The sequence below is a fragment of the Acinonyx jubatus genome, chromosome A1 (genome assembly GCF_027475565.1).
Source record: "Acinonyx jubatus isolate Ajub_Pintada_27869175 chromosome A1, VMU_Ajub_asm_v1.0, whole genome shotgun sequence".
NCBI lineage: Eukaryota > Metazoa > Chordata > Mammalia > Carnivora > Felidae > Acinonyx > Acinonyx jubatus.
In genome coordinates this window covers 69,759,601-69,784,729 of record NC_069380.1, presented here as the reverse complement: position 1 = coordinate 69,784,729, position 25,129 = coordinate 69,759,601, and the positions used below count along the sequence as shown (strand labels likewise).

Genomic DNA, 25,129 nt, shown 5'->3' with positions numbered 1-25,129 from the left:
GGGACATTCACAGAAGGTTTCTCAGAGGTGGGGACAACCTTGGAAGGGGGAGGACAAACTCCTGGAGGCAAAAAGTGCATCGTGGGTGCAGGAGAATGAGGAAGAGCACAGGGGAACTCATTGACTTCATCTCAATTATCACCAGTGATTTTCTTTCTTTGCAAATGCTATGCCCAGCTCTGTCATACATTGCCTTTATGCACGTAGGGGTTCCCAGACATAAACACTAGCTATGTGAAACACCAAGCCGGTATCCTTTTTCCAATCATGTAGTCTGTCACAGACAGGGAGCAAAACAGTGACAACCCAATATCCTAAAATTTTCTGAACCAGAAAAGCTCCTCTCTTTGCTCTTTGATAAGGTTTATTTATGCTTTAAAATTATCTTAGAAATACACAGGACTTCAGCTCTTGATTTTGGCTCGGGTCATGAGCTCACGGTTGGTGGGATGGAGCCCTGTGTCGGGCTCTGCACTGACAACATGGGGCCTGCTTGGGATTCTCTCTCTCCCTCTCTCTCTCTGTGCCCCTCCCCCTCTCTCAAAATGAATAATTTAAAAAAAATTTTTAATGTTTATTTTTGAGAGAAAGAGAGAGAGAGAGAGCAGGGGAGGGGCAGAGAGAGAGGGAGACACAGAATCTGAAGCGGGCTCCAGGCTCTGAGCCGTCAGCACAGAGCCTGATGCGGGGCTTGAACCCATAAGATGTGAGATCACGGATGCATAACTGACTGAGCCACCCAAGCGACCCTTGAATAAATAAACGTTTTAAAAAAATCTACAAAAGAAATACATAGGCCTTAAGTAATAATTCTATTTTAAACAAGTATCTCCCACAAAATCATGTTGAAAGAGATTATATTTTGTATTGCCTGAAGCTTAGCAGCAGCATTATTTAGGTACCTACCAGTGTACAGGCGACAGTGTATCTGTACATAGATTCAAAATGTTAAAACACAAAGTATCAGTACTCATTCTAAGGCAAACAAACTTAAGTTCTCAATGGTAGACTCTGTTCTTTTTAACATCTACTGATTCCTTAATTTACTTTTGTCACTTAATTCCCTCAACTGTATGCAATAGATACTATTATTGCCAGTTATTTTATATAAGGAAACACAGATGTATTTTATTCAGTGACTTTACATTTTCAAAGAGGCAGCTGCTGGCAATATTATGCTGCACTTCACAACTGACACCAGTTTTCTCAGGACACTGCATATGCCAAAGCATAGTAACTCATATCCATATTGATCAGAAAAGCTTCACTATTAAAATAGAAAATCAAAACAAGATTCAAACAAGGAATGATAGCAAGAATGCCTTTTCCCCTCTTCAAAATTGTCTCTATAATGGACAGTCTAAAACAGGGCTCACCAAACGTCTGAAAGGGACAGATAGTAACTATTTCAGATTGTGAGCTGGGAGACAAATGCTGGGATATTATACAGGGACTTATATACATCAAGAGAAACACAATTTTCCACACCTTTTTTTACTGATGGAATTCAAAATAAAATTGAGTACAACTTTTTGGTAATACAGTTCTAATGGAGAGAAGAATGGCATTCTTTTTTTTTTTTTTTGGTGGGGGGATTAGCATTTTGCTTAATTGGAGTTAAAGGTAATGTTCCCTATCATCAAATCACACATCGGGAAAAAATATTAGTTCAAAGGCTGTATAAAAATAAGTGGTTAGCAGAATTTAGCCTTTGGACCCTTGGTTTAGAATATTTATTTAAGAGTTTAGCCACAGACAAACTTTGACACCCTGGAGACCCAGAGTCACAGACATAGGACATACCTCACAGAGAAGTGCTGTCATCACAATCATGGCAACAGGGAAAAATGGTTAAGACTCAGGTCCTGAGCTCTAAACTACAGGCCAGTATACCAGCCCTGGTTATTGTTCAGGGACATCAACAAATAGCTTTCCAGGGCTCCCCACTACCCTCCCATGGGACTCTTGTGTTTTTACATTACTTATTAACTTGGGGGCAGGGCGGTTGAAGTAGCTGCCACACCAACTAGTTTGTGTGACACTAAAGAAAAGTCAATTTAGTGCGAATTACAAAAAAGCCCATTATATTCACTTCTATTCATGGCATTTTTAAAAAATCTCTATTCCTCTCACTTTTTATTCCCCCTATCCTGATGCTAATAAATTGCTTTTTTGGTAAAGTTTTAACAGATCAGTTTCGTGTTCCTAAGTATATCCAGCATTTCATCCTCCTTTTCAATACAAAACCCAGAAACTGAGTCTTTTGTGGACTCTCTGCTCTTTGTGTCATCATAGGGTAGAGGTGGGGGGGGGGGGGTAGAGGGGAGAGGGGTGAAGAGGGAGGTTATTGGCTCACAAAAGTCCAGACAGAATTTGATTACAAAAATGCAGAGCAGGGGAGCAGGGCGGAAGAAATGAATCAGAAATCCCACAAACAGAGGAGGGTTATTTTTCTTTTAAAAGATTAAGGATTGTAGGTTTTCATGCTTACTCAGATGGAACAAGAAAAGATTTTAACTTCTTTGCTTCATTCAGTTTGGCTCTGAACAAAACAAAAGTTGAGCACATTCAAAACATCCATTATAATTTTCTTCTTCCCTTTAAGATGGTGAGGCAACATCTGGTGAAAGATTTGGGGGTTACATTCCACTCAATAATAATCGCAGGGAAGAAAAGTCGAAAGCTCACCAAAAACGGAAAGGGGGACGGAACTTGTATGGTTTTTCCTCGCCTTTCATGTGTACAGACATTCTAGGTAAAGCTTCCTTGCCATTGTGAATTAAATTCTAGTTCTGGCATCAAAGCAGGACACACTGATTCTAGTTGTTTATAATGAATAAGGAAATGCACACAGCTATTTTATAGAAACGTCCAAAGATGCATGAGCAGTTTCTTTTGAGGGAAGGAACCATATTTTCCAAATTAGTCCAAGTCGTAGTTGAGGGGTTGACACCCATTTATCTACATCTATAACGAACTGGTGCTCCTGATGACTACTAATGCTTTCAGGAAGTAGTTAAACACCACTATGTTGTAATACTGGTAATACAGAAGATAAAAAGCAAGGGGAATAGGCAAATGAGGAATGGGAGGACGTTAAGGCAGTAATTTGGACAATAAAGTGAAAAGAGTTTCAATCATAACAGGGGTTCAGTTCAGTCTGAGCAGTCCCCCATCCTTACATGGACAACTCTGATGATTTCTCTGGTAGAGTCGGCTCCCCAGTAATTAAAATTTCTTATAGATTTCTCTTCTCTGAGCATTCCTACTGCGTATTACACATCACTGGGATTACAAAATCTTAAAAACTAATCCAAAGCTCTGATCACAATGATAAGGCAGAACAGAAGGTAATATTTGAGTGGGGAAAATAGAGACAAAGAGCTGATTTTAAGAGCCATGATTTTAGGGCGTTGTGATTTTAGGAAGCATTCTTTTTGCTGACCCTGGCACTGTACCTAGCATATAATAGATGCTAATTAAATATATAAATAAGGAAATTAATGCATGCAAAAACCAAGTACCTTAAATTAGCTTTATATAAATGTCCCCTCCTTAATCACGTGATAGTGATAATAATTATCTGTAAAGATTTGACAAATTAGAAGAGCAAGTAGAATTACATTATTTACCTACTAACTAATGTGCATACGTTAATCATTCAAATAGAAAACAGTGATATATGTAGAGAGACAGAGACAGAGACAGAGAGAGAGTCAGGAAATTTCTTTTTCTTTAAAAATTTCATTTTTATTTTTTTAAGTTTTTAAAAATTATTTTTTTATTTCTGAGAGAGTGAGAGACCGAGCATGAGTGGGGTAGGGGCGGGGGGGGGGGGGGGAGAGAGAGAGAGAGAGAGAGAGAGATACAGAATCTGAAGCAGGCTCCAGGCTCCGAGCTGTCAGTACAGAGCTCGATGCGGGGCCCAAACCCACAAACTGTGAGATCATGACCTAAGCTGAAGTCGGACGCCCAACCAACTGAGCCACCCAGGCACCCCAAAGATTTCATTTTTAAGTAATCTCTACACCCAATGTGGGGCTTGAACTGAAAACCCCAAGATCAAGAGTGGCATACTCCAATGACTGAGCCAGCCAGGGGCCCCATAGTCAGGAAATATCTAAGGAAGTCGTTGTATTTTTAAATATCTGTGGGTGAAATATATAGTTGTCCTGTTGATAGGTAGGGTGAAAGTAATGAAAATTTTTTATTATAGCACTATATTTTCATATTTTAACTCTATTTTAAGCTCTCAGGATATTTATAGCAGCTAAAGTTTATGGAGATGTTCCCAGTGATCATGAACCAGCTACAGGTTTTATTTAAAACTCACTTAAAATAGCAAAATGACAAAATAGTGACTCATTATCATAATCCTCCTGTGGATATAGCTTAAGAGACACGGGAACTGATTTCTCTCTGAAAAGAGAAAAAAAGAAGAAAACACCTTTAAAATGCTGCTATATAATGCTGAAATCCTTAAAACAATGTGGTCTGAACGATGCAAGAGTCCTTACATAACATTATTGCATACAGAGAAAAGGAGGGAGGGATAGAGGGAGGAAGGAAGGCAGGCAGTAGGAGGGGGAGAGAGAGAGAGATAAAAAAGAGGAAGAAAGAGAGACAGAAAGAAAGAAAACAATGAAATATCCTCAAGAAAAATGAAGCCCCAGCAGAATATACTGCAAAAATCCATAGCCTCTGGTACCATTCATGCAAGTATACCCACAGTTCTTATGTTTAAGAATATATGTCATCCCAATAGCCTCCAATGGAGAAGCAAGTAAGTGACAGTTCGCACTAAAAAACTGAAGTACTGGTTCCTGAAAAGCTAAAGCAATGTGAAACCATGTTGGTGGGGAGTTTGTTATTCAGTTTACTTCTTAGCTAGAAAACAAAGAAGTGAGACATGCCAGCACAGACCTTTTCTGTGTCAGGAGATTTCTAGGCTCCCTTCTCCCTGTGCCCTCTCCATCACCCGGTGCTGTCACGGTCCATTTGCCTCACACTCTACACAAAAAGCATGTGCACTAGCACTCTCCTGCTAGCACTCCCCCAGCCCACAACCTCTGTCTTCTCACACTTCTGAAACCAGTGTATGGCTTCTCCATCATCCATCACAACCTCATCAATAGCAAATGTTCCTGTTCTTCCGGTGGAATCATCAGTAAGTATTATTTCAATGCTTTGAGGTATTCTCTTATTTAAAAACATTTTTTAAGTTTATTTATTTATTTCGAGAGACACAGAGAGTGCAAGCAGGGAGGAGCAGAGGAAGAGGAGTACAGAGGATCCGAAGAAGGCTCTGTGCTGACAGCAGAGAGCCAACAAGGGGCTTCAAACTCATGAACCGTGAGATCATGACCTGAGCCGAAGTCAGATGCTCCACCTACTGAGCCACCCAGGCACCCCTCTCCTATTGTTTTTTTAAAGCAAGCTAGACATTTATTCTGCTGCTAGGCTTTTATTTAATTAAAGTCATCCTCAACTTTTAAAGCAGGCTTTGCCAGCCCTATTTTGACTATACTAATCCATACAACTTTTTCATCCGTGTTAATTTTTTAATGCAGTGCAACCTGCCAATATCTGGCCTATATTAACAAAGCACAGCACAGCCACGTCCCTCCTCCCTGAACACCTCCCAGAGAAGCTTGCTCTGGGGCTCCTGGGGGCTCACCTCTCAGGCTGGTGCAGTGCAGGGAAGGTTGTGGTCTTTCACATGGGGACTGCAGGCTGTGGCCTCTGCACCTTGGCTTCCCTACAGAATCATCTTGGGTTGCTTTGCTGCTCCCTCAGCTCTGAGGCCATGTGTGGCCAGCCCGCCCTGCAAGCCACTGCTCAGAGGCTGCCCTGTCCCCAGTGTCACCCTATCTCCAAGTGAGTAGAGAACCACTTGCCTCTCCTCTTGGACCTAACAGCACTTGTCCTGAGCAAAGACAGAAGGGCAAGAGCTTCAAGTGGCGATCCTCAATCCTCACTGACAAAGAGACCGATGCAGCCAAGTGCTTTCTGCCCAGGCTTTGCTGGCACTGGGGCTGCCCCCATAGGGCCCATTTGCTGTGCCTCCTGCCTGCCACCAGGCCTGCCACACTGTCCTTGCACTTGCAGGCCTGGTATGGACCAGTTCTACCACATCTGCTAGTCAAATTTCAACAGATACAGAATGCAATACAATAAAGCAGGAATGTGATACCTTCACTGCCGACTAAGAGGTCAGTGTCCTGAGCACGTCAGTGCGGTGTTACTTGAGGTCCACAGCTATGGTGACAAGCCCCTGGAAACATGGGGCCCAACAGCACTCCAGCTCCTGCCCACCCTCCAGACAGAGGCTGGTCTTGCAACCACACTAACAATAGTAACAAAGCACTGATTGGGGTGGGAGGTGGGGTGCAGTGGAATTAGGAGTCAGGACAGTCATAAATGCCAGATGCTCCAGTACAAGTGGTTAAGGATGCAGTGCTCCTCTTTCTCCTTTTTCCTAAACTTTATTAACAGAAGAAAATCACACTTTGCTAACCGACAGAGAAAGAGAAAGAATCGTCAATGACTCTGGAGTGTCTCACCAGTGGGCCAATGTCCACCTCCACTTTCTTCGGTTCCCTCTGGAGGGGAGGGGTGGGGTGGGGTGGTGATGTACTTTCTGATTTCTCTTTTCCATCCTCCCATTTATGTACATTGCCAGAACTCATCAAACTCTGAGGATATTCAGTGCCAAACAGAGCCATGTATCCAAAGCACACATCTCACTGACTTGAAACTGTGCCTCAGAGAAACACAACAATTACCACCAAACACCACTCCCTTAAGTCTTTTCCTTAAGTAGAATTCGTATTCAAGCAGATGGCTGAAAAAGGAGTCCGATCTAAGAGGCCACCTGGCACCTGGGTGGCTCAGTCAGTTAAGCATCCAACTTCGGTTCAGGTCATGATCTTACGGTCTTTGGTCCTTGAGTTCGAGCCCCTCATCAGGCTCTGTGCTGACAGCTCGGGGCCTAGAGCCTGCTTCAGATTCTGTGTCTCCCTCTCTCTCTGCCCTCCCCCACTTGCACTCTGTCTCTCTTGCTCTCAAAAAAAATAAACAAAAAAATAAAAATAAAAAAAATTTTTTTTTAATTTAAAAGGCCATTTAAAGATAGGTTTAGTAACTGACCTATGTGGAGGACCTTGTGGCTAAGGTCACATAGACATTATCCTCACAGAAATGGATGAGCGCATTTGCTGGTTGCCCACAATGTGTGCGGCACACAAGACACCATCTCCCAGCACAAACCATTATTTCCAGTGCTACTTGTCCTCCAACTTAGTACGAGCAGGAACATTTAATAGAGCCTTTCATCCTGATCTGCAAGAAGACAAGTAAATGGTCCTTGCCATTACGCTTTTCCCTAGCTCTAACAGCAAGTCCCCGCAGAACTCCCAGAACAGAATTATGCAGAAAATTTTCAGCATTCCAAAGCAGGAGCAACACCTGTGTTAGATATCTCAAAAAAAACCTGCTATTTTTATTTATTTTTTTAAGTTTGTTTTTTAGAAAGAGAGAGACAGAGCACGAGCACAGGGTAGGGGAAGAGAGAGAAGAAGAGAGAGAGAATCCCAAGCAGGCTCCGCACTGTCAGCACGGAACCTGATGCGGGGCTCAAACTCATGAACTGTGAAATCATGACCTGAGCCAAAGTCAGACACTTAACCGACTGAGCCACAGGAGCCCCCCTCCTTTTTTTTTTTTAAGTCTATTTATTTATTTTTGAGACACACAGAGAGAGTACTATGTTTAAGTATTGAGAAGGACCCAATTTATACTGAATGGATTTTGAGGAATTCTCATTATAAAACACATTAAAAGTAGCATAATGGGATCTGTATTACTAATATATCCTCTGTAATTAATTAATACTAATATATCCTCTGTAAATAAAGGCAAAGGTGTCATTTCCTATGATATCTATTCTAAGGTAAACAGGACAATTTTCTTCAGCCAGCAATTATTACACATCGACTATGGGAGAGAGAACTAGGTATATGTTTAAAGCCGGATCTCTTACTTAACCTATGTTTCAAAGGAAATCACTTGTTTGCTTGGTGGCCTACTTTTGCGCCTTACTGGATGCCATATCTGACCATAAGGAGGTTTGGGGAGGCTGAAATGTGCTTATGTTCATTCCTTTTTTCCACTTGGTTTCAGAAGGTGAGGTGTCCAGAGGATCACAGTCCTCTGATTTTATGAGAAGACCTTGTCTGCTCTCTGAGACCTTTATCTGAAAAAAGAACCAGCAACCCTGGATTTTTGTTGAGAAAGGCCATGACCTCTTTCTTCTCAGCAATCATTATGCTGATTTTGTGTAAAAAAGCAACATTTGGAGTATTTCCACTGTAGGAACTACTAAAAATGTCTGCAATTATGGGGGCGCCTGGGTGACTCAGCTGGTTGAGCGTCTGACTTTGGCTCAGGTCATGATCTCATGGTTCATGGGTTTGAGTCCCGTGTCAGGCTCTGTGCTGACAGCTCAGAGCCTGGAGTCTGCTTCAGATCCTGTGTCTCCCTCTCTCTCTACCCCTCCCCTGCTTGTGCTCTCTCTCTCAAAAACAAATAAACATTAAAAAAATTTTTTTTTAATGTCTGAGATTATGTTTCCTATAAGCAAATGAAGCAGGCAATCCCTGGACCTAAAAAGTCTTTGAGGTATTTTTCACAGTGGTGAGGTTCTGAATACACATCTTCACACCCTTTTTGGTGGCACAGAGAAAGTGTGACCAGGTAACTTCCCTGGCCTTCAGCATGCAGGATGGGAATCAGAATGTAAATACTTGATGCCCTGTAGATACCGATTTCTTAGAACAAGGGAGTGGGGGGAGGGTCATTCACGGAGGACTCACTGTGTTGGCTCCCTTCACCACAATCATAGAACTTGATTCTCATACCAAGCCCTGAGTTGAGGGCTCTTCCCTTTCAGGTGAGGAAAAGTCAGTGAAAGCCTTTATCCTTCTCATGACACTACTCTGCCTCCATAGCTCTCTCCAGTTTCAAATATGAAAAAAAAAAAAAAAATCGATCAATCATGCAACTTCAGTTAGCATTCCAAAAACTATGGTCAGGCTCAAGTAATCTATTCACAGACATGCTTCACAGAGAACATGTTCACTCTGACAGTTAAAGCTGATTATCAAAAACTAGCATACTTAGAGGTTTCCCCTATTTATAATAATCATTATAAATATAAGTTAAAAACCAATTACATCGACAATGACAACAATAATGCTATAATTCTATGAGCCTGGCATAAGGTAGGAATTTAATAAATCATTTGAATGAATGAATTCATCTTTGGGTCTTTAATCTGGAAATACACCAAAACAGAATCTATGAGAAATCTAACATCTTATTCATTTTACACTAATAATTTAAAAAACCCTTACGATTGGCTATTAAATCTTTAGCAGGACAGTAATAATTATCATGAGACATACTTTAAAATTCACTCTAAAATTCTGCTTTAACTTGTTGCCTTAACATAAATATATCTGATGTATAAATTCACGAAAACCAACGTAACTACCTCACTTTCAACAGAAAAACAAATACTTCAACTGTTAAAGAAGGGATTCTATCTATCCATACCTAAAACTATCTTAAGTGAGGAGTATTAACCTGTTGCCTTCATGCGCATGTGCAGTGGCTGAATTAACTGAACAGAAAGGAGCAGCCCGAAGAACTGATTTAGTGCATCCAGTGAGTAAACCGCAAACAGAAAGGGATTTACACACCATCACACTGCCCCCTGGGAGCTGTTCTGGTCCATCAGAACCCAAATCCAACTTTTCAGTGACACCTAAAAGTACAGATACCTAACAGACCTTGCATTGCTGACAAAGTAAACATTATATACCCTTTCAAAATCAGCTTATAAAATACAACAGGGATGTGATTGAGTTTTTAAAAACTAAGTGCTTGAAATATACCCTAACTTGCTTCTAGGTCTAAACAACCAGAAGACTTGACATTTGACACTAGGTTTCTACAGCATGGTGCTAAAATGACCCTTCATATCTCTGAGGGCCTCTCGACAAACAAAGCTGGTAAATAAAAGAAAACAAATGACAATAGAATCCAATTTCCTACCTGGTCCTGACCGTCCGGGGGCCAATCTGCAACTCCCCCGCTGCAGCCTCAGTGAAAGCACACATTGCCAGCACTCACTTGTCCCTTTCTTGCTTTTGTTTCCTTTGAGAGCCATCCGTGAAACTTACCCAAGCTGAGAGGCAGATCCAGTACCTTTAAAAAAGTTAGCCATGATAAATCACCATCTTCCTTACTGCTGAGTCTTTCCTTCTTTCGCACTAAGATTTCTTTCCACCAACCTGAGAGCAGAAACTTCCCTACGCTAAGATCTCAGATAATGGTCATGTTTAAAGACCAGCCCTGCTTGTCAAAGATTAGACAGCTGTCTGTAGCATACACTCCTCTTCACCATCACCAAGTAGGCCCGATAAATGCTAATACTCAGCATGACGCATCCAGAACTTTAAGCCCCAGTGATAGCTAAGCAGAAAGTATCACAAATTTACTGAAATTATCTGTGGCACAAAAGAAAGGAGAAGGAATTAATCAAAGTCTCTCTCTTAATGCAATGCTTGATTGAACTACCCCAATCCCTTTTTAAATAGGATACTGGTGGCAAGTGACCCTGACTGCATGCCCTAGTGAGATACACAAGGAACACTTGTTCCATTTTTTTCTTTTATGACCTCATTAAGGAGGATTTTGAAGATTGTTCCTGAATATGAGAACAAAGTGTCTTAAGACATCTCTGGCTTTTTATGTCTTTAGCCTTTTACTGCTGGGATGGCCTCTGGATCTGTGTCTATAACTAGGTACACTCATGCTTACACTTACCTCCCCACCCAAAACAACAATCAAGCAAGGTGATCTGGGCGAAAATAGTCAAAGCTGCACACCTCTAAATGCAGAGACGTGCTACTTTCTCACAATGGAAAGTTTTGCCAAGACCAAGTTAGGATCCACTCTCTTTCTCCCTCCTCTCTGAGTTGTCGCTGCCATTAATTAGCTCTGGCGGCTGTTTCAAGGCTCTTATCGAGGGAGGGTGCAGACTGCCAAATCTGCTAGTGTGAAAATACTCCACCGCCAGGAACATTTTTCTGTTTGTTGATTCCACGCTTCAATCTAATATGGAAGATTATATTTTAGTATCAGAAACAAACAGATTTATAACCAAAGACATTAAAGGCAAACAGGCAAAAAGCAAGCCAAGGACTGAGCCTAAATGTAGTATTTTTATTGACTTCTTAGAAACCAAATAACCTGGCATATTAGTGTGTGCATTCTGCAACAGACATTCAGCCCCATTGTACTACTTAGAAGAGAATAAAAAGAAACCCTACTGTTTGAAACCCAGCGGAACATCCCCACAACAGGGCACAACTGTTCCCTCATGCATGAATGGGAAGGAGATGAAAGAAAAGATGGACTTCTGAGGTACAGCAAAAAACAAAGACAACAAAAGTGCTGATCATGAGGGAATGACACAAGGCATTGCAGCAAAAAGGATGAGAGAAAGGAGCTTAGACAATGGTGAGGACAGCTAAGTGACACGTAGGAGAATTGAAAAATCTACAGAAGTGTCTTTTCTCTCCACCCTTGATGAAAAACAATTAAATGTTGGTACATCTGTCATAAAAAAAAAAGATCACTGAAACCTGTTACCATCATTACGTGCGGCAAACTTAACTACCCAAACTGTAACTCTCCAATTAAACATTGCCACCTCTGTCTCTGAAAGGAAAAGTTTTCATTTCTGTGACACTTTATAATAGGTGAATACGCTGTAACAAGTTATAAAGCCTGAGGGGTGCTTAAATGCGTGAACACATGTATGGGGACATGGATATGAAGGTTTAAAACACTCTAATGTAAAAGATGGGCTTCAGGAAATGTGTGTATCAACTCAGCTTTTGTTTACAAAATATTTTCCTCTTGACTCACATTATAATTATAGAGATATTTGCTCTAAATTTTGATTGGCTTTCAACTAGTAGCAGCTGGAAACATTGTGGCTTTAAGTTTCTTTGCTCTCAAACCGCACTGCCAAGAAGATATTGTTTGTAAACACTTAATACGAATGAAGGAAGTTCATGATTTAAGGCTACTCTTAAGCGAATGCAGTCATTTATATGTGATGGGAATAATTACCTTTTGATGTTTCTGTTTTTCTTAAACAGAGGTACACCTGTCCACACTTCACTAATGTTGAGCCCTGCTAATGAAGTGTTCAGTGAGAAAATCCCATCAACCAAATATATTAAAAAACCATGCAAAATCCCCACTAGATGTTTATTGCTCCGGAAGTCCACTGGCCTGGGAAAGTCACACTGTTTTAAAGTGAGCTCCTGAATGTTATTCCTCGCTTGATAACATGCAGCCCCTGACAAAACCCAAAAAAGCAGTTATTGACTCTGTCAGAATGCCTGATTAATGGATAAACGCTGTAATTGATTAGCAGAGAAGTGTGAATTAAAACAGGGCATGGCATCAATAACCAGCTTCTAACAAAGGTGGCTGACATAAGATGGAAAACAAGACCCCACAGCTATATCTCATCAAAGCACGCTCTTCTTAAAAACAGTGGAGAGAAGGAGAACTAAACAGGCCCAGTGTCCTGTTCTCTGCAATTCTTCAATTTCTTCTCTTGGTAATCATGCTGTATGGAGCCATCGGCAAACGGTACCAGCACTCACTCCTCAGTCCACTTCTGTCCGCCTTTGGATATCAAGTACTGGAAGTCAGTTAAATGTTCCATTATTCCAGGACTACAGTGAAAGCACATAAGAAGTCCTGTTCTCTTTTCATTTTGTTTACTGGGAACTCTCTTTACTTATATCCTTATAGAAAAGCAAATTCTGCTTGTTCCAGTGCCCCTGGGAGAGACAGGAGGTGTTATTCACTGGCACATTGCTTCCAGCTGCTTCTGGAGGTGAAAAATTCATTCATTCATTCACTGAGTCATTTGTTCAGTCAGTCAGTCAGTCAGTCAGTCAGTCAGTCATCCAGCATCTGGTATGGACTAGTTACTCTTCTGGGCTGAGGAGGACAAAGATGAATAGGTTTATGGCAGCCTAAGTTGATGCAGACCCCACTCCTTAAAATATACAGAAGCACTGGATAATATAAAGCAAAAAAAAAAAAAAAAAGTTTTTGAAGGTTAAGTGAGATTGAAAGAAAAAGGAAAGGGAAATCTCTAACTGTTAAAACAGCAGAAATTCCAGAGTTGGACCTCCTCGAGCTGATGCTGAATCCACAGAGGAATAGGGTCCTGGAACAAGGGCTAGGGGCTGGAGTATCAACACCCAGCTGGGACAGAAGACACCAACTTGGGCTTGTGCAAGGTGAGGGACCCTTAAACAGCTATCTAATCCGTGAACAAGGAACTAGAAGAACTCTGCCCACCAAAGAAATGGCAAAGTAGCCTGTGTGGGCACTGTGAAAATAAACAAAGCTTTTTGTAGGAGTCCTCTAAACCGTGAACCTAGGCTAAGAGCAAGTGCAGGCATTAAGTTAATACCACCTGGATGGGTTGGAAGTTACAAACAGAGAAATTACAATTAACTTGAATTCAAGACCTTGAAACAACGGAGTCTTGGTTTGTAGAAGAAAAATGCAAAGTAGTGCTGCAGAAATGTATCCACAATTCAGGGCACTTGGACTCCCAAAGTCAAAAATGATCCCTGCTGAAGAGGAGCTTACAATAAAGAGTCCCAATCATGTGAAGAAATAAACCAGCAGGTGGGACAGTGAGCAAGTACAATGTAAGGGTGAACAGGTACCTGGGAACTAGAAATAAATGAAAACCTAAGAAGGAGTCTGAAGTATACATTTGAAGTTATTAACATGACCCAAGAAGGAATAGTAAGCATTAAAAAAAGGACAGTATTAAAAATTAAAATTAATTTGAAAGAGAATCAAATAGCATTTTAAAAAATGTTTATTTATTGAGAGAGAACAAGAGAGAAAGTGCAAGCGGGGGAGGGACAGAGAGAGGGGGAGAGAGAAAATTCCAAGCAGGCTCTGTGTTGTCAGTGCAAGGCCCAAAATGGGGCTTAATCTCACAAACAGTAAGATCATGCATGACCTGAGCTGAAATCAAGAGTTGGATGCTTAACTGAGCCACCCAGGCACCCCCAAAGAGCATTTTTAAAAAGAAAAAAATATAATTATGGAACTAAGTAAAACAGTAGATTAGCTGACAAAAGAATTACTAAACTATAGGATGGACGAAAGGAAACCATACAGAACACGGCACAGACAGTAGGTGACAGAAGTCATGAAGATAGGAAACAAAAAGGGCAAAATGAGACATTACAATAAATGTCTAAGAACAGAAAGAATGAAGATTCATGACTATACATTTTCAGAAGTGAAAGCAATATTTAAGTTCTCAGATTGAAGAAGCACATTCATGAGCTGGATAAATAAACACAGATCAACACCTACACATATGGCAGTGAGCCTACAAAACACCTCATTAAGAAACACAACAACAAACCAAAAACAAAAACCCAGAAAAAATAATTACTCATGAAGAAAGAAAAATTTTGCTGTTCCCCAGTAGCAAAATAAACCCCCAAATAATGGAACAATGTTTTCCAAGTATTGAAGGAAATAACATTTAGTCTTGAATTTATTAAGTTATCATTCAAAATTGGGGCAAAATAAATACATTTTCTAGACAAAGGCTGAAAGAAGTTACTACTCTCGTACTTTTACTGAAGTGACCAAAGGTATATTTCATAATACAAGAGACTGAATCCTGAAGAAGGTAGTGGGATCCAAGAAACAACGATGAGCCGAGAGGTTGCAAACAGTTAACTATATCTAAAAGAGCCCTCACTATAGGGGCACCTGGGTGGCTCAATCAGTTAAGCATCTGACCTTGGCTCAGGTCATGCTCTCAGTTTGTGAGTTCAAGCCCTATGTTGGGCTCTGTGCTGACAGCTTGGAGCCTTCTTCAGATTCTGTGTCTCCCCGCTCCCTGCTTATGCTTGTGCTCACTTGTGCTTTGTCTCTCTCAAAAATAAAAACCATTAAAAAAAATTTTTTTAAAGGGCCTTTACTATAAAAAGAACAGCACCAGCAATAATAATGTCCTCTCATTTTAAACAAAGGACTTAAAAAACAAGACAATTAGCAGGCTCTGACTAGACAGAGGACATGAAAGACTAGGAGACTATATCAGGGCTAAAATACATCAGAGCACTTTGTTCAGAAGGATATTAGAGATTTATCAGTTAACTTTAGACTTTGTTAAATATACACATTAGGGGTGCCTGAGTGGCTCGGTTGTTTAAACGTCTGACTTTGGCTGGGGTCGTGATCTCGTGGTTTGTGGGTTCGAGCCCTGCATCCGGCTCTGTGCTGACAGCTGGGAGCCTGGAGCCTGCTTCGGATTCTGTGTGTGTGTATGTGTGTGTCTCTCTCTCTTTCCCTCCCCTGCTCATGCTCTGTCTCTCTCTCTCAGGTGAATAAATGTTAAAAAAAAAAAAAAAAAAAGTATATACATACATATATATTTTTTACATTAAAAAAAATTTTTTTTAATGTTTATTCACTATTGAGAGACAGAGAGAGACAGAGTGTGAGCAGGGGAGGGGCAGAGAGAGACAGAGACACAGAATCCGAAGAAGGCTCCAGGCTCCGAGCTGTCAGCACAGAGCCCAATGTGGGGCCGAACTCACAAACCATGAGATCATGACCCGAGCCTAAGTGAGATGCTTAACCGACTGAGCCAACCAGGCACCCCCCCCCAAAAAAAAAATATATATATTTTAAAATATATACGTACACATTAAAATTATAAAAGTAATCACCAAAAGAAAAAACCAGAATATACAACTTGAAAATCAATATAAAGAAACAAAAAAACAAAAATTGAAGGAATAAAGCTTAGTAAATCCAATTAAAAGCAGGAAATGAAGGAAAACAGACCCAACAGAAGGTACATAAAAATAGTAAAAGAGGGCGCCTGGCGGGATCAGTCAGTGGAGCATGCGACTCTTGATTTTAGGGTCATGAGTTCAAAGTCCCATGGTGGGTTTGGAGCCTACTTCTAATAAAAATAAATAAATAAATAAAATATTTGAAAAAAATAAAAGACAAAAATTTAGTAAGAACAGAGAGTGTTTGAAGAGGAAATTAATAAGCACTAATGAATATACAAATATTTCTTCACTCAATAATTAGAGAATAAACATTCTTTTAAAGTACACATGAAACATTTACAAAATGTGATGACTTACAAGCCCAGAAAAGAAGTATCAGGAAATACTAGCCAATCTTGTACAAACTGAATTCTCTCACCACAGTACAACGAAGTCTGAAGTCAGTAATTCTGAAAACTCAAACACATACTTTTAAATAATCCATGAATCAGAAAAATTATAATTAAAGGGAAATATTTAAAATTTAGTAAAAATGAAACATTACATACCTAAGCCTGTAAAACACACCTAAGGTAGTTCTTAGGGGGAAATTTACAAGCTTAAATGAATGTATTAAAAAAGAAAGAGTAGGGGCGCCTGGGTGGCTCAATCGGTTAAGCGTCCACTTCAGCTCAGGTCATGATCTCACAGTTCGTGGGTTCGAGACCCACGTTGGGCTCTTTGCTGACCACTCAGAGCCTGGAGCCTGTTTCAGATGCTGTGTCTCCCTCTCTCTCTGCCCCTCCCCTGTTCATGCTCTCTGTCTCAAGAATAAATAAACAAGAAAGAGAGAGAGAGAGAGAGGAAGGAAGGAAGGAAGGAAGGAAGGAAGGAAGGAAGGAAGGAAGGAAGGGAGGGAGGGAGGGAGGGAGGGAGGAAGGAAGGAAGGAAGGATGGATGCCTGGGTGGCTCAGTCATTTAAGCATCCAACTCTTGATCTCAGCTCAGGTCATGATCTCACAGTTCGTGAGATCGAGCCTCACAGAGGGCTCTGCACTGACAGCACAGAGCCTGCTTGGGATTTTTGTCTTTCTCTGTCTCTGCCCCTCCACCAATCATGTGTGTGCGCTCATGCTCTCTCTCCTTCTCTCAGAATAAATAAACTTAAAAAAAAGAGAGAGAATAGGGGCCCACTGTAGCAGTGTGAAGGACGCCACAAATTCCATTTGGAGGTGCCTCTGAGTTTGTGGAATAGACACCATGAGAAAAAGTCACCCGCCCAAGTTGAAAAAATTTATAGACAAGAAATTATCGTTGAAATTAAATGGTGGCAAACATGTCCAGGAAATACTGTGGGAGTTCAATCCCTTTATGAATCTTGTGATAGATGAATGTGTGGAGATGGCAACTAGTGGGCAACAGAACAATACCAGAATGGTGATAATTCGAAGAAATACTATCATCATGTTAGAAACCTTGGCCTTGGAATGGAGTATAAACAATTGCTGTGTTCACCAGAAGAAATCAACTGTTTCCACGTGTCCCCTCTGCATAGCACGTTTTACTACAATATAAAAATCAGATCATGTGCATTTTCATACTGAACTTCTTTGTTAAATAAACTTTTGTAAATAGTCAAAATAAATAAAAAAGAAAGCGTAAAATATTAATGAGTTAGCTTTTCTACTCAGGAATTTTTTTTTTTAAAGAGCAAAAGACTTAATTCAAAGAAAGTAGACAGGATAATAAAAATAAGAGTGAAAATTAATCAAAGATCACCAAAATAAAATACTGATACTTTGAAAAGATAAAATAAACAAAACTCTGTCAGATCAAAATAAAGACGGCACAAGGGTGCCTAGGGGAGCTCAGCTGGTTAAGCATCTGACTCTTGGTTTTGCCTCAGGTCCTGATCCCAACAGTTTGTAGGATCGAGCCCCGCATCGGATTCCGCACTAACAGTGTGGAGCCTGCTTGGAATTCTCTCTCTTCCTCTCTCTGTCCCTCCCCTGCTCATGCTCACTCTCTGTCTTTCTCAAAATAAATAAACGTTAAAAAAAAGGAAAAAATTTATTTAAAAGATGGCATAAATAATATTAGAAATAAAAAAAAACAAAACCTAAACCTACAGGTGCAGAAGAGAATAAGAGAATGCTAGAAACAACTCTGTGGTAGTAAATTAGAAAACAGACAATATGAGTAATTTCCTAGATAAATATAAGCACCAAAAGGGACTCAATAAGAACTAGGAAAACCTGAAAAAATCATATTAAATAAAATTAAATAAATTAAATAAAATTAATAAATAAAAATAAATAAAATTAAATATTCATATTAAACATATTGAATTAATAGTCAAGATACATATAAAAGTTGTACAGATAATTTCTAGCAAGTTTTAAGAAGCCTTTAAGAAACAGAAAATTCATATCTTATTTTTAAGGTTTTAAGTATTTATTTTTAGAGAGAGAGAGAGAGAGAGAGAGCAAGCAGGGGAGGGACAAGCAGGCTCTGCACTGTCAGCACAGAGACTGACATAAGGCTTGAACTCACAAACTGTGAGATCATGACCTGAGCTAAAGCTAAGAGTTGGGTGCTCAACCGACTAAGCCACCCAGGCATCCCCAGAAAACTCTTATCTTATACAAACTATTTCACAGAATAGAATAAGGGAAAGTTCATCAATAATTCCTCCCAACATATTTGAAGAGAGTATAAAAACCAAAGAAGGTGAATACAAGAAAATTACAGACCAGTCTCAAATCATAAATGCAAAATTCCTGAATTTTAGCAAACCAAATCAAGAAAATTAAAAAAAAAAATTGTTTCATACCAGTAATGCAACAATGACTTAACAAGTATATTAGTATAGCTCACTTCATTTAGAAAAGAAAAATACTCTGAACATCTCAAAAGATGTAGGAAAATCATTTATCAAATTCAATAATGTAAAGAGTTTTGTGCATGAAAAGATACTATAAACAGTTAAAAGGCAACCCACAGAATGGGAGAAAATATTTGCAAATCATATATCTAATAAGGGATTAATATCCAGAATATATATAGAACTCCTAAAATCCAACAATAAAAAACAACATAATTTTTTGAAAACTAATAAATGTTCATAAAGTTGGCTGGTTACTAAATCAAAATACTAAAATCAAAAGCAAAAACATGCCAGATCTCTACTTCCTTTCAAGAACCCACACTGAAGGGGAGGAGTATGAATCCACAGGACCAGATGTAATGGAAGAAACCACTTTTAAAAGATGTCAACAAGGGGCACGTGGGTAGCTCAGTTGGTTAAGCGTCCAACTTCAGGTCAGGTCATGATCTCACGGTTCATGGGTTCGAGCCCCATGTCGGGCTCAATGCTGACAGCTCAGAGCCTGGAGCCTGCTTCGGATTCTGTGTCTCCCTCTCTCTGCTCCTCCCCTTCTCGCACTCTGTCTCTATCTCTCAAAAATAAATAAATGTTAAAAAAAAAAAAAAAGATGTCAACAAATGTGGAAAATGGAAAGTGAGTCAGCAGATGAAAAGCTAACTACCAACTGCCCGAAGTACTGGGGCCAAAGAGGGGTGGGTGGCAGGCCAAAAAAATCAAGTGTCTTTCTATAACAGCCCTGGAAATGCTTAGGAACTGAGGTTTCTGGAACCTCTGGAGGCAGGGTTGTGAGCTTGAACAGATTGTAAATCTGTATAAGAGCACTAAGACCCTGCCCCTACTAACTTTCCCATCCTAATAAAGGAGAGGAAGGAACTCTCTCTGGAGAAACTGAACCAAAACAGCTTCCAACTTGTGGCTGTAAAACCCAGCAATGAGGAGTTAGTCAGTCATGGAGGTAAAAACTGGGACCAAGTGCAAGTCAACATACGGAATGGTGAGGATTCCTCAGGGCCCTTCCTCCTTGGCTCCCACAATGCTGGCAGCCAGGTTACTCCTGTAAGTCAGAGGTTGGAAGATTCCTCTGTGAGAAACAGAGGCCTCACGGACACTGATGACAGGCAATCCCCTGGTGAAGGTTGCAGGTCCCCATCTGATAACTCTACATGAAGTCCATCCGTTAGCACCCACAAAGAACTCCCCATAAATTTTTAAGTTCCTCATTCTTAAATATGGACTAATACCCACAGATCACTAGACATTTGATGAGAAGTCACTAACATGAAAGATAAAGACCAAAAACAAGCCGGCAGAGCACTCAATAGAGAAACTCTGAGTCTTGTATTACTTCATGAAAATGCAAATTTACATTAAAAAAAATCAAGCAGCATTCCCATACACTAGCAACAATCAAGCACAGATTTTGTAAAAAAAAGACGTAAGTCTCGCCTTTGTGGCATTCAAATTTTAGTTGGATTGACAGACATGCAAAGAGATAAATCACAACACAACATGGTAAGCACTAAAACTGCACCATTTTATAGACCCAAATTTAGGAAGAGATTTTTTGAGAAACATACTGAAATCAGGTTGGTATATACAAAATTTGAAGAGCTGTACAAACATCCAGGTTGAAAGAAGATTCTGAGACCATCATAAAGGAAGAGAATGTCATCATCAAGGGCAGTATCAGGATTTTAGGGTCCAATGAAGAACAACAAATCCTTTTAGAAAACCAGGAAGGAATGTTGGAAAACAAAAAAAACCTACAGAGATTAGCATCCTCAATATGGGGGAAAGGGTGGAGAGAGTTTAGAGAAGTGGGCATGATCTACAACACCAAGAATCCAAGTCAACTGAGGATTGGGGTGCCTGGGTGGCTCAGTCAATTAAGCATCTGGCTCTTGACTTTGGTTCAGGTTATGATCTTAGTTTGCTGATAGCACAGAGCCTGCTTGGGATCCTCTCTTTCTCCCTCTCTCTCTCTGCCCCTCCCCAGCTCATGGACTCTGTTTGTCTCTCAAATAAATAAACTTAAATTAAAAAAAAAAATGAGTATTAGGATTAAAAATGGGGTCTTGGCTGGGGCGCCTGGGTGGCTCAGTCAGTTGAGCATCCAACTTCAGCTCAGGTCATAATCTCATGGTTCTTGAGTTCAAGCCCCACATTGGTCTCTCTGCTATCAGCCTGGAACTCACCTGGATCCTCTGTCCCTCTCTCTCTCTTTCTCCTCCCTTCCCCTGCTCATGCTCTCTCTCTCAAAAATAAGTATTTTTTTAAATTATAAAAATAAAAAAATATTTAATAAAAATGGGGCCTTGGATTCGGCAATTCTGAAAGCATTTAAAACCCCAGGGGACAGGTGCAGCGTTAGATGAGATACAGATGTTCTAATGGACTGAGAATTCAATGCCACTTAGTGGGGATATAGAGAAGGTGAGTACAGACAACTCCTCAGAGACATTAGGAATGAAGAGAAATTGAGAGACATGCCAATGGCTTAAAGAAGTGGACATGAAGCAAAGTCCATGTTTCACTTCATTTTTGACAGAAATGTGTATAGAATCTCTTCGTAGGCATTGGGGCAGGAAGTAAAAAAAAACAGGAGAGAGAAGGGCTAACCTGGTGTCCTAAGAATCCCCAAGGAGAAGGAAGGAAGGCGGAGGCAGCGACACTGGAGAAGAAGAACAACTCCTCATTTGAGGAAGTTAGGGAGGCAGGAAGAAGGTTCCTTTCCAAGTGCAGCAGTCAGAGATGGAGCCAGGTGTGATATCTGAGTCAAGGCCTGTACTTCTGGAGACCAACAACTACTCTTTTTCCCTCAAACAACAGGATGTTTAAGTCAGAGGGATATTAGAGACTAACCATAGAGAAAGCTGACAAGTAAATAGGATTTCATATATTCCCCGGTGGCAGGGACACTGGTTGGGAGCCACGGTGACAGTACTGACAAGAAAAGGCAGATCAAAAGGGTGGCAGCAGTGGCCAGGAGACACGGGCTGGAGGCAGGGAATTTAGAGGTCACTAAAATGCATGTGAAAGGACACAGTTCAGGAAGGGGCCGAGAGAAGGGGTGGGAAAAACTGCAAGTGTTTGGAAAAGCAACATCCTGGAAAATAAGCCCCCTTTACCTCTCTTCTACCCAGTTTAAAAACTCACAAATTCCCTCATGTCCTACGCCAACCTCACAACTCTCAATGACAAAGACCGCTGACAAAAATGCTGTGCAGTATAAATAATAACAGCTTTATTATTCCCCCAGCTCCACTGGGGCAGAGAAAAGTAGCAGACGGTCCCTAGGAAGAACAAATGTTAGTGCTGCCCAGTCCAGAATGCACCCGGCCACATTGCTCTGGGCCTCTGGAGGGGAAGGAGAAACACTGTCCAATCTCCAGATTCTTTAAAAAAACAAACAAAGAAAAACCCAAGCTCGCAATTTAAAGGTAGATCAGAGTGAAGTCAGCTACTGCAGTGCAGTAAGGGGACTCTCTCCCAGATCTTTCACATCACTTCCTTCAGACAGCTGCCAATCTACACTTCCTCCCCCTGCCCTTTTTTGAAGGTATTTTTATTTACTTATTTAGATTTTTTTGAGGTAAAACATCCATAGGGTAACACAAATCTTAACCATACACTTGATGTACACATTATACATGTACACTCTCAAGATCAAGATACAAAACATTTGGGGCACCTGGGTGGTGCAGTCGGTTGAGCATCCGACTCCTGATTTCAGCTCAGGTCATGATCTCACAGTTTGTGAGTTTGAGCCCATGCTGGACTCTGTGCTGACAGTGCAGAGCCTGCTTGGGATTCTCTCTCTCCCTCCCTCTCTGCCCCTCCCCTGCTTGCTCTCGCTCTCTCTCTCTCTAAATAAATAAACTTTAAAAAAAGATACAGGACATTTCCAGCACCCAGAAGACACCCTCATGTACTCCCCAAAGCACCCTAACAGGAACAGCCACTAGCTTGACTCATGCCATCACAGATTATCTGATAAAGTGTAGTTTTTATTTCAAATAAACAGATTTACATAGTATGTACTCTTCTGTGTCTGACTACTCAGTATTATTGAATTATGAACTTTTTTTTTTTTTTTAAGGTTTACTTATTTTTGAGAGAGAGAGAGAAAGAGAGAATGAGCAGGGGAGGGGCAGAAAGAAAGGGAGACACAGAATCTGAAGCAGGCTCCAGGCTCTGAGGGCAGGGCTTGAACCCATGAATAGTGAGATCATGACCTAGGCTGAAGTCTGACACTCAACTGACTGAACCCCCCCAGGCACCCCTGAACTTTTTTTTTAAATACTCTCTTTTTTTTAAGTTTTATTTATTTATTTGAGAGAGAAAGAGAGAGAGAGAGAGAGAGAGCATGCGTGCGCATGAGCAGGAAAGGGGCAGAAAGAGAGGCAGAGAAAATCCCAAGCAGGCTCAATGCTGTCAGCTTGGAGCCTTATTCAGGGCTCAATCTCATGAATTGTGAGATCATGACTTGAGAGAAAACCAAGAGTCAGACGCTTAACTGACTGAGCCATGCAGGTGCCTCCAAATTATGAACTTTTTAATATAAAGTCTTTTAAATGTTTCAAAGGTCAATGACATTTTGTTATACAGCTAATAAATATTATGGTTGTCACATACAATGCACATCACAGGAGTGTGGTGAAAATTACTGATTGGAAAAGACAGAGGTGGAAGAGGATCTCTAGGAGTATTAAGAAGCAAGAAGCGGGGTGCCTGGGTGGCTCAGTCGGTTGGGTGTCTGACTTCGGCTCAGGTCATGATCTCACGGTCTGGGAGTTCGAGCCCCGTGTGGGGCTCTGTGCTGACAGCTCAGAGCCTGGAGCCTGTTTTGGATTCTGTGTCTCCCTCTCTCTCTGACCTTCCCCCATTCGTGCTCTGTCTCTCTCTGTCTCAAAAAATGAATAAACGTTAAAAAAAAAAAAAAAAAAAAAGAAGCAAGAAGCTGGTGTGCCTGGGTGGCTGAGTCAGTTAAGCATCCGACTTCAGCTCAGGTCATGATCTCATAGTTTGTGGGTTCGAGCCCTGTGTCAGGCTCTGTGCTGACAGCTCAGAGCTTGGAGCCTGCTTCAGATTTTGTGTGTCTCTCTCTGCCCCTCTCCTGCTCACGCTGTCTCTCTCTGTCTCTCTCAGAAACAAACATTTAAAAAAAAAATTTTTTTTTTAAGAAACAAGGAGCTCTAGACCAGCAGGCCATGACCCCCACAGGCCTAGGCATCCACGTCTGCCAGTGGGGTCATCTCTACCCTATGAAAACAAGACCAAGTTCTGGCAAAGGTAGGTAGAAAGCTAATTTTATTTGTTAATTCAACAAATATTTACCTAGCACTTGTGATGTGTCAAACACTCAGCTGGGTATTAGGGAGCCATTAGAGAACAAGGCAGACAAGTTTCTGTCCTTTTGCACTTTATAGTGTAGTGGTGGTAGGAGCAGAGTAAGGCCATAAATAAACAAGATAATATTACAGTATTAAATGCTAAGCAGAGAGTGAATGGTGGGAGAAAGAGGGATGGGAACGGTGGGCTGTGTGAAAGGTACATTGGAAAGGGGCAGGGCAATGTCTTTGAGAAGGGATGGATGAATTGAGACCTGAAGGATGCAAAAAAGCTAGGCACCTGAAAGACTGTGGGAGGGCAGACATGGCAATGGACAGCCAAGTGCAAAGGCCCTAAGGCTGGAAAGAGCTCGGTATTTATGAGATACACTATAGAGGAGACCTGGATACCTGGATGGTAGTGAGAGGGAACACCAGAAGAGGCGACCAGAGGGGTTGGCAGGGAGGTCCCTGGAGAGCAGGGCAAAGGTTTGGATTTAATTTCAAGGGCAGTGGGCACTATTAGAGGACTTTAAGGCAAGGGAGTCATCTGACTTATATTTTTAAAAGATCACTCTGGCCAGTGTGCAGATAACAGATCACAGTGGCTTCAGCACCTGGGTGGATGGATGGTGAAGACTGATACAGAGAAGGTAAAGAAGGTAGGAGAGAGAATCCAAAGTCAGGTACTTGACATCCAGGTGGAGTGACTGAGTAGCCAGTGATCTGGAGCCTTCAGCAAACAACAGATTCACCTGGGGAGCTTGTTAAAACACAGACTTTTGGGCCCTGCTTCCAGAATTTCCGATTCAGGAGTACAGGGATGGGGTCAAGAATTCACATTAAGAAAAAAAAAAAAAAACTAAAAAGAAAAAGTTTATTTTGAAAGAGAGGGCAAACCAGAGAGAGAGAGAGAGAGAGAGAGAGAGAGAGAGAGAGAGAGAGAGAGAGAGAGAGAGAGCAAGCACGAGCGCACCGGGGAGGGG

At 41.0% G+C, this 25,129-nt stretch overlaps 2 protein-coding genes across 12 annotated transcripts in view; one reads left to right on the top strand and one right to left on the bottom strand.

Annotated features, from left to right (window-relative positions):
* Nucleotides 1-25,129, bottom strand: part of CLYBL (citramalyl-CoA lyase) — a 261,550-nt gene that overhangs the window by 144,065 nt on the left and 92,356 nt on the right. For 9 of the 11 annotated variants that reach the window (XM_053217496.1, XM_053217490.1, XM_053217501.1 and 6 more), the window contains exon 1: nucleotides 10,117-10,196. The exons of 1 other annotated variant lie outside the window; for it this stretch is intronic. In XM_053217496.1, coding sequence (XP_053073471.1) covers nucleotides 10,117-10,181 — 65 coding nt within the window. In that variant the 5' untranslated portion in view covers nucleotides 10,182-10,196. Of the gene's footprint in view, nucleotides 1-10,116; nucleotides 10,197-10,244; nucleotides 11,378-25,129 lie in introns of those variants that run through there. One more of the 11 variants, XM_053217506.1, reaches the window with a different exon arrangement.
* Nucleotides 17,104-18,309, top strand: LOC113601097 (small nuclear ribonucleoprotein G-like). Its single transcript, XM_053217518.1, has one exon. It carries the CDS (start codon nucleotides 17,187-17,189, stop codon nucleotides 17,499-17,501), a length of 315 nt encoding a protein of 104 aa, XP_053073493.1. The 5' UTR covers nucleotides 17,104-17,186; the 3' UTR covers nucleotides 17,502-18,309.